Genomic DNA, 14,266 nt, shown 5'->3' with positions numbered 1-14,266 from the left:
GTCTTTCCAATTTTATTGTTCAGAGTTTAGGTTACAGTGAAAAGTATGTCGTGTTTCTATCCAAACACCATATGTTTGAGATTAAAATTTTTTGAAAAAAACGAGTATCTTTTTACGGAGCTCAGTGCCCAATTAAAATCTATTTTTTGAACTTATTGTTTGCTATGTTATTTCTGAAAAACCGTACTTGGTACTTGAAAATCATGTTTATCAAATTATCGTTACATTTTCTCATTATGCCTTTTGATCATCATCGTCTAAATGTATTAATGAACTTTGGGAAGCCTATTTTAGAAAGAGTTGGCGCCAATATTTGCCATGTTAAACTCGAAGACTTGGTGTAACGCAAAGCGGTTGATGCAATTCTTGTGTTTGAAGTATTTTAGTACTCAAACTTTGATTTTAATTCAAATGTGTTTTTCTTTTCATTCAAACAAGTATTACTTTTCTTGCCAAATGTATTACGTTAGTAGTAAAAAAGTATTAGTTTGCCTTTTTAAAGAGAGATTTTGACATATCATACCAAATTTGACAAAGGGTGATTTTACATGCATGTATCGATTTTATTCAAAACTATATGTTGCATTGTAATATGGTCCCAGTTCTTAAATTGTAAAGTTCTCTTAAGAATTATTTAAATTTTTTATTTTTTATATAAAAAAAGTATTAGTTATTTAGTCAAAAGTATTAGTTTTTAAATAAAATGTATTAGTTATTTAGTTATAATTCTCCCTTTAATTGTTTGACAGAAAAATGCTAGAGAGAGTTCTGGGAATACATAATTTTGTGGAAGTTAAGTAATGACCATATATATGCACACAAACAATCCTTAAAATCACGGAAAATAGCCAAAAATATATGTCAAGGGATTTAATATATTTCTTTCTTCATCCAGTCTAACTAAATGCTAAAACGATCTCATTAGCAAAAACTCGAAAGAAGACTCCAATTTGCCACATGATATATCAGTTGACATAATCTATCTATTTAGTTCTCCAATGAATACACTGTATCAATTTAGCTGCACTTCTGGAACCAATTATATTAGCTTGTACTGCTATGACTCTTGATGGGGGCTCTTGTTTGGACTGCATACTTTTGGACTCTTACTAGCGCGTTTCTTGTGCTGAAACTTGTAAGAAATAAATAGTGAAAAGCAAATACAAAGAATGTAGTGGTAGAGTCACCAAGCACCCAATTATAGTTCATGTACAAAAATGAGATGCATGAAGAGATGAGAGTTCAATATTCAAAAAATATAACTATTAATTTTCTTAATTGAACCATCATTTGGGTTCTAACAAACCGATATCTTACAATGTAAGGGAAGCAGAGCTATATATCAAAGAGCAGGCTGATCAACCTCAAAAATCTGGTAATGGAGAGCAGTCAGGTTTTGAGAGAACAGGGGGTTGAACCACCAGTTAAAGGTGAACACATCAAAAATTTGAATTTTTGCACAAGATCCAAATTTTAAGCATCATATCAATTTATTGTAAACATAAAGATAAAACCAGAGAAGACATTTCAACTACAAGAACATCCAAAGGTGTTGTAACATTAGACAAAAGAAAGCAGAATATATAAAGAGTCCACATGCAAAAATCAATGGAATAATCACCTCTTAGCTGACAAATCTCAAGAACTTCTCATACTCCCTGCAATATTGATAAAGAAAAATTAACATTCACAATCCAAAAAAAAAATTCATAATATCTATGAAAGTAAATAAAAAATAAAAATCTCACTATAATAAACGAATATTTGGAGTCTTGGAACCAAATTCCTTTGCTGTAATTGAATTTGATGCAACAGTTTTCTTCTTCTTGTTTTTCTGAAAGTGTCCTTTTATCCTTTGACTTCTTCCTTTTGTAACAGAACGAGTAGGATCTTGAACAATATGAGAAGAATTTAAATAAATGGAAGTATCTGATTGCTCTGTAGAAGTCAATGTAGTAATCAACGTATTAACAGCTTGTGAATCTCTATTATATCCTTCTTCAACAATCATCCGTGCCTCCTCATTTTCTTGACATTGCAACACCAAATTATAAAACTTGCGTGTCATTTCATGACGCCAAAGGAAGCAATCATCAACCTTCTCTAACCTCCCAGTTGTACTACTGAACTTGTCCCAAATTTCTGATTTAGAAAACTTTGTCCATCTTTTCTTAATATAATACTCTGGTATGGTAAATATCGAATTTATATGAAGGACCCTTAAGCAATGATAGCACAAAAAGCCACACTCTTCGAACTTCTTGCAAGAGCACGTGATTAGATTACTAAAACAATCAAATATGACACGATGAGACAACCCGGCATTGTCGTATGATGAAACATCATAAACCATCATTCTGTCTTCAAGTAGAACAATAATAGAAGAACTCGAGATTGATTTAAAAAATTCAGCCTCAAAATATCTAAAAATTGTCAATGTGTATACCTCAGAAGCATGCTTCAAAATCCCAGTCAATGGTAGGGCTGATTCAGGCATTGATCTTGAACATTGGAATTCATCTTTTTGTTCTTTGCTTCTCCAGTGCTTTAACGTTTCCTTGAAAATACCATAAAATTCAGTCAAGCTTGTGTTTTTCTTTGCACTGAACCCAATGGCATGGTTAGTGCTTTCACTTCTTTGGGAAGATAGAATTCCAGCAGAGAAAAAATCCTTGCTCAATCCAGTACACCATTTTTCCTTTAATCCATACAAACGATTAAACCAAGGATGATTCTCTAGTTTATACTCTGAAATCATAGATCTCCAACAGCTTTCAAATTCAGTTTCATCAACACAACCTGACAAGCATTTCTTAAAAGCATCTTTAAAAGAATTTTCACTTTTCAACTTTGCAAACCTACTGACAGCATTTTGATAAAGGTGCCAAAGGCATAGCCTATGTCTTGTTTCCGGGAAAACCTACATCAAAATAAGAAATACTTATTAAATTAACATAAGTCGTTATCTATAAAGTGAATACTTGGAAAACAAGAAAATTGAAAAAAAATACACTTCAACAATTATATATATTTCAAAATTTGTATACCTTTTCTATTGCATTTGAAATTGCTTGATCTTGATCAGTGAACAAACTGACAGGGCATTTCCCTGCCATCGATTTCTTAAAAACTTCAAAGAGCCATTGGAATGATTCAACCTTCTCGTCAGCTAAAAATGCACAACCAAACATCACATTTTTCCAATGATGATTGACACCCACAAAAGGAGCACAAATCAAATTGTACTTATTAGTGCGATAAGTTGTGTCAAAAACCATGATATCACCAAATATGTCATAATCCTCCTTCATCATCGAGTCCCTCCAAAATAGATTACACAATCTCCCATCATCATCTAATTTAACTCTGAAAAAAAAGTCTTTCTGTTCAGCATCTTCTTGCTGTAACATTTCAATTACTTTCTGTGCATCCCCTCCTTCTATTGCATTCATTTTCCAACGGTTAACAAAATTCAAGTGATCCGTCAAAGTATGACCAACATTTTCCTCTCCCCCAACTTCATGTACCATATAACGATAAGAATCAGTAGCTCTCATCCCAGAAGACAGCATATCTTCAATTGCTTTACCCTTCGCATTTGAAATTCTCCTCTCTGAACGATGATGGTGACTCCACTCTTTCCTAGTTAATGCATGATTATGTATATTCACATGCGACACAACTTCATAAAGGCCTACGCCATTCAATTTAACCCTCAATGAAGCTTTACATTCTGTTCGTGTCAAACAAGATCTTTGTCCTCTCTTTACCACTGATCCACCAATTGAGTCTGGATTTAAAGTTTCTATTTTCTTCGATCCAGAACAAGAACAGACAAAATATTTCTCTACCACAACATCTGGATAGCTAGAGTACCTACTAGTTGACTTGCGAACACTAAAACCAATAGCCCTTGCATGGTTAGAGTACAATTGATACATATCATCAATTGTTTTTCTCGTCAAACCAATCAGAGATCCGGTTATGTCAACAGAACATATGTTGTCAACTGTAATCATTTCAAAAAATATATCTAGCATAAATAAAAAAAAATACGTTTTCAACAAAACCAAATATTTCTCATTAGTTTTATAAATGTTACCTTCACTAGATGGTACCATATTTTGTTCACTATTAGCTGCCAGATCAACTTCTTCATCTATAATAAATTCAGGAGATATGTCAAATATTATTACAAGAAACAACTAAAATGAAAATCTTTTGTATCGTTTACTGTTTCAGATTTTTATGTTGATGAAACCAACTACCTACTATCTATATATTTGTTGAAATCAACATAAAGACTAAGTTAACTAGTTCCTCTCACCGCATATTATCCAACTCTTAGTACTTTGTACAAAAAACTCAGATTTTTGGATGCAAAAACTCAGATTTTTGAAAATGCGGGAGGTTTTTTTTTCAAAATTAAAATCAGAGCAGTTTTACAAGAAATTCAAAGATGATAATTCAAAATATATATTTGTGTTAGTTAGACAAAATAAGGGCATCTATGTTGCCTAAAAATTCACAGCTTGATTACCACTTGTTCAAATTACTAACATATACATTAATCATTATTTGGGTTCCAAAACATATTATCTTGGAATTCTCTCGACTATTCAAGCATATTGAGCATTCATATATATACATTTTTTAAGCATCTATATATATACAATTCATAAGTTATGTCAACCTTACCTTGGTTTATGACTGTATCATCTTCATCGCTAAGAACGACGACAATAGAAGTAAAATTTTGACCTACAATGTAAAAAATATAATATAAAAGGTAAAACTTTTTGTGCAATGTGTGTGAAAACTAATATGAAATGAAGTTCTGGAAAAATTAATCATTTTGTATGTAACAAATGAAAGTAATACATTTTTTATATGAACAAAAACATTTGTACTTCAAAAGTTAAAGAGTTCGTTAAAATGAAAAAATTTACCTTTCTGAATATGAGTTTCAGCTTCATTATCCATATCTGATTTTAATTATCCAACAACAAACAAAAAAAAGTATGACAGCCAATGAGAAGATCTAGCCCTTTCTAATGCCAAATAAACAATCAATCAGTTCAAATACTAAATATTTGATCGTTTGCTTGTTAACTTTTTAACAAGCAACTAAATACTAGTGCATGCAAGTCACCTATTCTGTGTGCTAAAGCACAAATGCCTTATGATAAGTCCTCAAACTCAAGCAGCAGCAAACACTAGCTTGAAGAATCTGTAGAAAAATCTGAAACAGTTAAGAAGCTAAGAAGGTTGCGTATTTCAAGAGTTCCTGTATTGCAACACAAAAAATACTACTTTATTTCATAATGTCAGATCCAATGAAACAATATGTATGAAAATAAAATAATGACCCATTAAACCTAAATTCAAAATATTTTAGTAACAAGAAAGAGATTAGCTAGGAAAACTAAGTTCACACGATATTATAAATAAAGCAAGGATGAATACCATAAACTGATCAAGGTCTGGATCCTTGAAAACATCTCGAGCAGCAGCCCCACCCGCTGCCTCGCCTCAAACTCTTGGTGGATCGCCGTCAGATCTAAATAAAGGCACGAGGATTAGAAGTCAAAAAATTTCCTTTCTTCATCAACCAACATAAAGAAGACTAAGATGTACACATTGGGATGATAGCATTGACACAGTCGGCTATCAATTATTAGCATTCCCTATCTAGGCTTATGATTTGTCAATCCTTTCTATGAGGCATACAAATATGTAGGAATCAAAAGAAATAAAAAAAAGAAATAAATTAAAAACAAGGGCATGAAAGCAACGTGAAAACAAATTAAAGAAATAGTTATAAATCAGTGAAATAGTGGTAATACACTCGGCTTCTCTTTTAATCAAAAACATATTTCAATTCTCCACTCTTCAAATCGATAAAAGGAAAACAAAAAAGCGGCACCACTTTTCACAATTCAATTTACACTTCAAACATTTGCGCACGAGTTTTTCCAGATCAAGAAAGTAAGTCCTTGCAAGCAAGAGTAATATTGTTTCGCTAGTATCCACAGAAAATTCAATTCCGGCATGCCGCTGCATCCGGTACAAAGAAAATCGTCCGCCTCACTTAAATTGTTAAAAAAACACGAGAACATATAATAACCAAACAATTATTAATCTCTTCAGCTACTGAATATCAGACCGAAAATACCATAAATACATCAATGAACGAGATATCCAGTCGATAGGGCATGGGCAACGGACATTTGTGAAAGAAGTATAGAAAGCTTACTCTGGAGGGCCAAAGTAAAGACTTGGCGTCGAATGATGACCTGCAATGCTTGAAATCCGGCGCCCTGCATCCGCCGGCCGGCGAGAGTGAAATTATTTGTTGAAATAGAACGCAGAAATTGAGTTTCTCTTTTCAATTTTGTGTGCGAGTGAAATCGAACGCATGGCTGGAATTTGGCCGCTCACTTTTTGTAAGCAGAGCGATCGATAAACTTAAGAAATTGGATTAGAATCTGGGGGTCCGATTACGTAGATGGATCCGGGTCAAAGATCCGTCACACGAAAACTACCCGTGCAACGGTTGCATATAAGTGTTTGCCAAATATATATCATCTTGCATGGACGGATTTATGTTGGGATTATTGTAGCCCACCCTAACTTATCTATATATATCTAAATAATTAATAATGTTGTAAAATTTTTACATTTATAATATAAGTACACACACGAAATCTCTTTGTTTTAGATTAATTTTAAATATTGTAAGCATTGTGTGATATAAATTTATACAAAAAATGAAAATCTTCATGATTGAGCTAGAGTTAAAAATTGTAATTCTTAAATAATGAAAATTTTATTTTTATTTTTATTTTTTAGTTTTGATCAATTATTCAATGCTTGATCAAAATAAATTATGTGGATTGGGAAAAAAATTTAAATCTTATTTATTATCATTTGTCATATTATACTAAAGTCTAAATTCATAAAATTATCAAATGAGTTTCAAATATATTGTATATAATTTTATTTTATTTTATGGTAATAATATATAATTTATTATATTAAGTTCAAGCATCTCCTAACTCTGATTCCTGAATCCGTCTCTGTTTTATATTATATAAAAAAAATGCTAATTGATAATATATAATTTTTTTGACGAAATAATGTATAAATTTTAAAACATTATGTATTTTTAGATATTTTAATTATAAAATTGGTTTTTTAACTGAAAAATGAGAATGACTAGGCGTTGGGTTTATCGATGATGTCTTATTATTCTTTATGGATATTTGAGTTGGTAAAGTATATAAATATTTGACTAATAGTTAATAGTTATAATTTTCTTACTAATATAATCTTGTGCTCGTTTGTCGTCTAAAATTCACCCATTGCTAATTTTTTAATTAATATAATTTGTAAATTATCATGTTAATTGATGAGTTTAATCAGTGTAAATCAAAAAATGAGTTCTATTGAAATAATAATATAGGTAGTAGTAATAAATAATATTAACAAAAATAAAGAGAAATCCTGGGGAAAAAAAAAAATCAAAGGGCCACAAATACTAGTTGTCACTGTTTCAAGAATTTACGTATAAGTTGGCCACTTTTATATAAATAAATTATAAATTATATATACCGAACGATGGCACAAAAATTGAATGCGAATAACAAATTTTACCCGTTTATTTAAAGGACAATCAGTATGTATATAAGTAATATAACTCCCTCTGAAAATTATTGCTCATCTACAACATTTATTTAAGAATTATTACAAGATAAAGGTTACACGTTAGCTTAGGTTTAATGCTTAAACATCAGAGGTATAAATGCTGATTTAAAGTTAATAAATGCTTCTTCACTTATATTGACACATTCACGCAGTTAAGTGATAAAATGTATAAATTCAAATTTTATTGTACACAAACTTTTTATATCAATACAATTACAGAGTTTCTTCACTCTGATTCACTTCAATGTATCACGACCATGCATTGTGATAATCAGGTTGTCATCCACATTGCAGCTAATCTCATGTATCACGAGCGGACCAAACGTATAAGATTGATTGTTATTTGATGCGTGAGAAAATTGTTAGTATATCTTGTAAATATTATTCTGATTTGTTTTTCACTTTGTAGATTAGATTTGTGATTTACTTTCTTGTATTTTCTATCTAAGATTAGTCTGTTATTTATGATTATCGTTACCATAATTTAGGCTTGTAACTTTGTATTTATACGCTCTTCAGTGATCAATAATATCAATTCATTCTTCATAACAATTCTACATGGTATCAAAGCCACAAGGCTAAATCGCCTCAATTTTTTTTTTCTTTCAACTCCTCCATGGCCGACTCCCAAACAACGCCGCCCACTCCACCACCAGCCTCCGAAAAATCCCCAACCCTTATCTCCTTCAATATAACTGCACAAGGTCCTCTTAAACTCACCCCCATCAACTATTCTGCTTGGCGCCTACAGTTTAATTCCCTCTTGATTGGTTACGATCTCATCGGATTTGTTGATGACACCAAACCATGTCCTCCCATCACCACAACCAGCGGCACCACCACAATTCCAAATCCTGATTATTCGATGTGGATTCCTCATGATCAACTTCTACTAAATGCCATCATCGGCGCCCTCTCTCCCATGATTCTCTCGTTCATTGCCTCTGCAAGAACGTCTCATGATGCTTGGACCATTCTAGAAAAAACGTATGCCGCCCCAAGACGGGGTCGTATCATGCAACTCAAATCACACCTCTCCAATCCGGTCAAGGGCTCCAAAACCATCATGGAGTATCTGCAAGGCATCAAGGCTCATGTTGATGCTCTTGCCCTTATGAATGTTTCTGTGGATAATGAAGACCTTACCATTAAAATCCTCCATGGCCTCGATGACGGTTACAACGAGCTTTCCAACGCCATTCAAGCTCGAGAGACATCCATCACCTTTGATGAATTACATGAGAAGTTCCTCAACTTTGAAGCCCAACTCATGGCTCGCAATCCCACTCCAACCAGCCCTGTCACTGCGTTTGCCACCTCACGATTTGTTAAGCCTGCTCAACAGGGCTATCATCCGGGCTCATCTCACCCTTCTGGTCCACCTCGCTCACGTGACCAGCGGCCGCCGAGTTCTTGGCAACCCCGCCCCGCAGCGCCCTATACTCCTAAGCCTTACTTAGGGCGCTGCCAACTCTGTGGTGTTCAGGGTCACTCTGCCAAGCGTTGCCCGGATTATCAGCATCTTCCTTGGTCTTCATCGGCTCCTGCACATCCCTTTTGATGGCTCCAACCCGGCCGCAGGCTCACACAGCTTCCAGCCCCATCGCTGCTCCAGTTTCGTCGGAGTGGATTCTCGACTCTGGAGCTACGCATCATGTGACAACAGATCTCGCAAATTTGTCCCTTCACTATCCATACAGTGGCTCTGACTCCATTGTCGTGGGCAATGGCTCTGGTTTGTTCATATCTCACATTGACTCAACCAGTTTGTCTGCCTCGTCCATTGAGTTTTTACTAACCAATGTTCTGTGTGTTCCCTCTATGACTAAAAACTTAATTTATGTTGCCCAACTTTGTACTAATCATAATGTCTTTGTTTCCTTTCTACCCTCTTGTTTCCAGGTGAAGGATCTCAGTACGGGCAATCTGCTTCTCACGGGACCTTGTAAGAATGGCATCTACATCTGGCCCTCCTCCACACCCATCATCTCGTCACCATCCGCCTTCTCCTCTGCCACAGAGTCGATGACCTTGTGGCACTCTCGCCTGGGTCACCCCTCCTCTCATATTGTTAGTAATTTAGTGTCATCTAGGCTTTTATCAGTGTCTCCTAGTGTGATTTCCAATTTTCATTGTAATTCTTGCAACATCAATAAAAGTCATAAACTACTTTTTTTTTACTCTAGCTTAACGTCCACTGCTCCACTTGATTTACTTTTCTCGGATGGCTGGACCTCTCCCGTCCTCTCTCATGATGGATACAAGTATTATGTTATCTTTGTGGATCACTTTACAAAATACATTTGGTTATACCCCCTCCGGCGAAAATCGGATGTCTTATCTGTTTTCACAACCTAAAATCGGATGTCTTATCTGTTTTCACAACCTACAAATATCTGTTTTCTGGCCCTCAAGTCGTTTTTGATGACTCATGGAATTTCTTATCTAACCACCCCTCCCCACACCCCTGAACATAATGGCTACTCCGAGCGCCGTCATCGACACATCGTCAAAACCGGCATCACACTTCTCCATCAAGCGTCTCTTCATCTCAGCCTTTGGAAGCCCAAGAAAAATTTATCTATGTTATCATCTTTCGAAAAATTATTACATCAACCCCCTAATCTCCTAAAACTACGTGTTTTTGGCTGTCTCTGCTATCCCTGACTTCTTCCATATGCCCATCATAAACTAGACCCGAAATCCCAACCATGCATCTTTCTTGGGTACTCTCTTACTCAAAGTACTTACATCTGCCTTGAAGTCTCTTCCCACAAGTTGTTCATCTCTCGTCATGTTCGCTTCTTTGAACACATATTTCCTTCTTACCCTACCAGCACACCATCGACCACCTTCCCCTTCCCGTCCTCTGCTCCTCCTGTCTTTCTTGTCCCTCTCTCTATGGATGCCTTCTCTGACATGGTCCCGGATGCTGACCAGCTGCTTGCTCGTGCTGCTCCCTCATCCCAAGCCGACCACACTCATCCCCAACCGCCACCTGCTCACCCGCTCCAAAAATCGAATTTTCAAACACAATCCCAAATACTCTTGTAACGTCCGGAAATTTGCTACGTAAATCCGCATGCATAACTAAGAGATTTAATAAGTTTAAAATAATGTGAAAATGTGTTAAATTATTTTTATGAGTGATTATTTAAATTATGTGATTTATTTTCATGTTTTAAATATTTTTTCGGCATTTAAATTTGTTTTCTGTGGTTTATGAATTTATTTGAGAAAGTTTATTTTATGATCGCGTAGGCGGGGCCGTGGACGGACGAGATGTTTGTTTTCACCCAAAATATTTTCGGAGATTTTTAGGAGCCTTAAAATATTATTTTAAGGTATAATTTGAAGAAAATTATGGTATTTATATATATGTATATTTAGATGTCCGTTTTTACCCAAAATAAATCATTTTAATGACTTTTATTAAGTTTTAAAAATCACCTATTTTATTATTTCGGGATTTTTAAGTTTTTAGCAAATTATCATGTATTTTTTTAGTTTAAATTTTAGTAATTATCTACCCAAAGTATTTATTTAAATATTTAACCTAGACTACCCAAATATTATCCTAAGATTTTCTACCCTATCTCACGCCTCAACTCCCTAGCCGCCTCCCTCAACCTTTCTCCATCATCTTCATCGTTCCAACAAGATTTTCACAGCCCCGTAGCCGAGCTTTTAAGATTTTATATTGGTTGGAGATCTGTTCGTCCCGGAGAGCCGTACGACGCGACATAAACGTTATTTCTTGCAAATATTCATCAAGGCACGTCTCGAATCCATTCTTGGATACCATTTAAATCATATACACTGATTTTTACTATGAATGATTTGTTAATGCATGTGTTTTCAGAATTTAAGGATATTATTCATGATTCATGCATGTAATCACGTTTTTTATGCATAAGGCTCATGTTGACGAGTTTTCTGACCACGGCTTGATTGGGACTGCTGCACCTTTGTTAGGGGTCTGATCTAGGGTCCTTAGGGTCGGTTTGGAGGGCTGGTTCAAAGCTGGAAAGGGCTGGAACCGGCCATATCTTCTGATGCGCAGCAGGTCGCGCAGGTTGAGCGAGGTTGGGAGATTTGCTCGTTCTCGGTCCACAGAGCGTATTTTAGGGTGATTCCAGTTAGGTTAGAACCCCAAGACCTTGGGAAAGATTTTTCAGGTGGTTCTCCGGCCGGTTATTGCCGTAGATTGGCGGCAGAACGGCCGGAAGTGGCTGCTTGCGTTCTGCGCGCGAGCAGAAACTAGGTCTAGAGTGTTTTGGTTCGTTCTTCTTCCACAGACCACGGTTTGAGGTAAAATTTGTTGGGTTAGAACCGTCTGGGTGTTGGCTAAGTATGAGAGGTGGTTTCACGGCCAAAGGTGGCTTGAGCAGGCAGCACGATCAGATTTTCTGAAGCCGCTCAGGGCTGCCTCGAGTTGGGCTTAGGGAGAGGTAAGCTAGGGTTGTGTCTTGTGTTTTGGCAGGCCGGGCTCCGCCTTTCGAGTCCGGGTCGGGTCTAAAATATAATGGGTCGAGTTAGTTTGGTCCGGGTCTGGGTTATATTAGTTGAACTCGGGTATTTTTATTTTAAATTAAATAAGAGATTTAGTTAATAATTAATGGGTTTGGGCTTGACTTAATTAATTAATTACACTAATTTAATATTAATTTTGGGCTTAAATAATTAATGAAGTGAGCCCACTAATTTTTCATGGGCCGTGTGATTCATGAGAATTATTGGGCTAAGTTGTGTCGGGTTTAGTAATTTTATCAGTCAAATTTATAAGTTAATGGTTAGTTAATAATTTTATTAATATAACTTTAAGTTAATAAGTTGATGGGCCTAAATTATGTTTTTAGTGAGCCCATTAGTTTTTCATGGGCCTGGGGGCCCATGAAGCTTAATGGGCCAGGTCAAGTTGGGCTTTTGGATTTTTGAGTCAGTCTAAGAATTTTTGAGTTTAAGTCTAGTGGTCAGCAGCTCGAACAAGTCCTTGGAAAATAAATGTCCGTAAATATATATTTAATTCATGCATGCATTTTTATTAGATATATAAGTATGATTTTTAAGAAAATAAATTAAATATATATTTACGGGCAAATTTTCATGAAAATAAAGAAATAATGAGAATTTTTATGTTCATGCATCATTAAGAATTTTCATGATAAGTTTAAGAGCATGTTATGAAAAATATTTTTATGGAAGTTGAAGTGAAGGTGGAAAGTGATGTGGTTGGAGGCCGGGATACCTGGGCCCGGTGACCTTTCTAATGATGTATAAGTATGATGAGCTTATGGATCCAGCTGAGAGGGCTGGTGAAGTGGCAGCACAGAGGTGGAAATCCCACCGCCGCGTACGTTGGTTTATAGATTGATCAATCGCTCAGTATGATGCCACCGACATGGATACGACCTGTTGAGAACTAAGAAATTATGATAAGACATTTTATGATATTTATTAAATATGATGTTTATGTTTAGCATGATGATGAAGCATTATAATTATTTATTCATGTTTATATGCATAATATTTTAAGAGCATGCACGTATAATTATTATTCACGTATTTTATATGATGTGTGCTTGTGTGTGGTTTCATTTTGTTATATAAGGATAGAACGTGCTGAGCCTCTAGGCTCACTAGATTTAAATGGTGCAGGTGAGCAGAATGTTAATGAAGTTAATGTGTTCCCAACTGGTGGCGAGGGCATATGAGTATCCAGGCGGCTAGAACCCGTGACCATTGCTCTAAGATGATTTTTATGTTGAGACTAGAACATATATTTTCGCATATGTATTATTATTATAGATTTTTAGTATATGCATGGTTTTACATTTAAGTAATTATTTTCTAAGTTTTCATGAATTTTTGTGAAAGAAATATTATTTAGGAATTTTATTATGACATTCTTATAAATTATTATTTAGTAATTAGTTTTAAGTATTTAATTGCATGCGTGTACCTTTATTGTATTTTTTGTATATTTTTATTTTAAATTAAGTAAAGTTATTTTTAAGTACGATATATATATGTATGGGCATATATATATTTATATTCATTATTTTATAATAAGAGATTTTAAAAAAAATTTCAGTAGTAGTTTTAGGATGTTTCATTTGGTATCAGAGCCATGGTCCTTGGAGGGTTACTAGCCTGCTACACGGAGCTCAGAAGCCGCACTGTCAGTCTGTAAGTTTTAAATGTTTTAAATTATGTTTTATGCATGGGACACATGATTTTTGTTTTAATGATTTATGAAAATGATAATTTTAAGTTATGAAAGTCTTAAAGTTAAAAAAAAAAAAAAATTAGTTATGCAATGCGGTTACGTAGAGAATTTATGGAAATTACAGTATGTTTCTGAGACACGTTACACACCAGGATGACTAGAATGATATTTGTTTAAAAAATTAAGTTTGATAATTTATGAGACGTAAGTTTGACATTTAGATTTGTAGATTAAGTTATGATTTTAGATTTTAAGTTTGACAAGTTAGGAATTTTTTTTTCTTTTTGAGATTTAAGTTGAATTTTAGATATATAAATTAAGTTATGTTTT

The 14,266-nt window shown here is 34.6% G+C and overlaps 1 protein-coding gene across 1 annotated transcript; it reads right to left on the bottom strand.

Moving 5' to 3' along the window:
* Nucleotides 1–1,747: 1,747 nt before the first annotated feature.
* On the bottom strand, nucleotides 1,748–5,017 carry LOC140871567 (protein FAR1-RELATED SEQUENCE 5-like). Its single transcript, XM_073274134.1, has 5 exons — nucleotides 4,950–5,017; nucleotides 4,699–4,761; nucleotides 4,103–4,159; nucleotides 3,048–4,009; nucleotides 1,748–2,920 (listed from the first exon to the last, which is right to left on the bottom strand). Exons 1-5 carry the CDS (start codon nucleotides 4,981–4,983, stop codon nucleotides 1,748–1,750), a joined length of 2,289 nt encoding a protein of 762 aa, XP_073130235.1. The 5' UTR covers nucleotides 4,984–5,017.
* Nucleotides 5,018–14,266: the final 9,249 nt, after the last annotated feature.

This window comes from Henckelia pumila, chromosome 1 (assembly GCF_033568475.1).
Source record: "Henckelia pumila isolate YLH828 chromosome 1, ASM3356847v2, whole genome shotgun sequence".
In the NCBI taxonomy this organism is placed as follows: domain Eukaryota; kingdom Viridiplantae; phylum Streptophyta; class Magnoliopsida; order Lamiales; family Gesneriaceae; genus Henckelia; species Henckelia pumila.
The sequence above is the reverse complement of the archived record's forward strand: the minus strand, read 5'-3'. Positions and strand labels throughout refer to the sequence as shown.

Coding starts and splice junctions, on each gene's coding strand:
- LOC140871567 (XM_073274134.1), bottom strand. CDS start 4,983: ATGGATAATGAAGCTGAAACTCATATTCAGAAAG. Junction 4,160..4,698: donor TGATACAGTCATAAACCAAG/GTAAGGTTGACA, acceptor AATTTATTATAG/ATGAAGAAGTTGATCTGGCA. Junction 4,010..4,102: donor TATGGTACCATCTAGTGAAG/GTAACATTTATA, acceptor AAATGATTACAG/TTGACAACATATGTTCTGTT.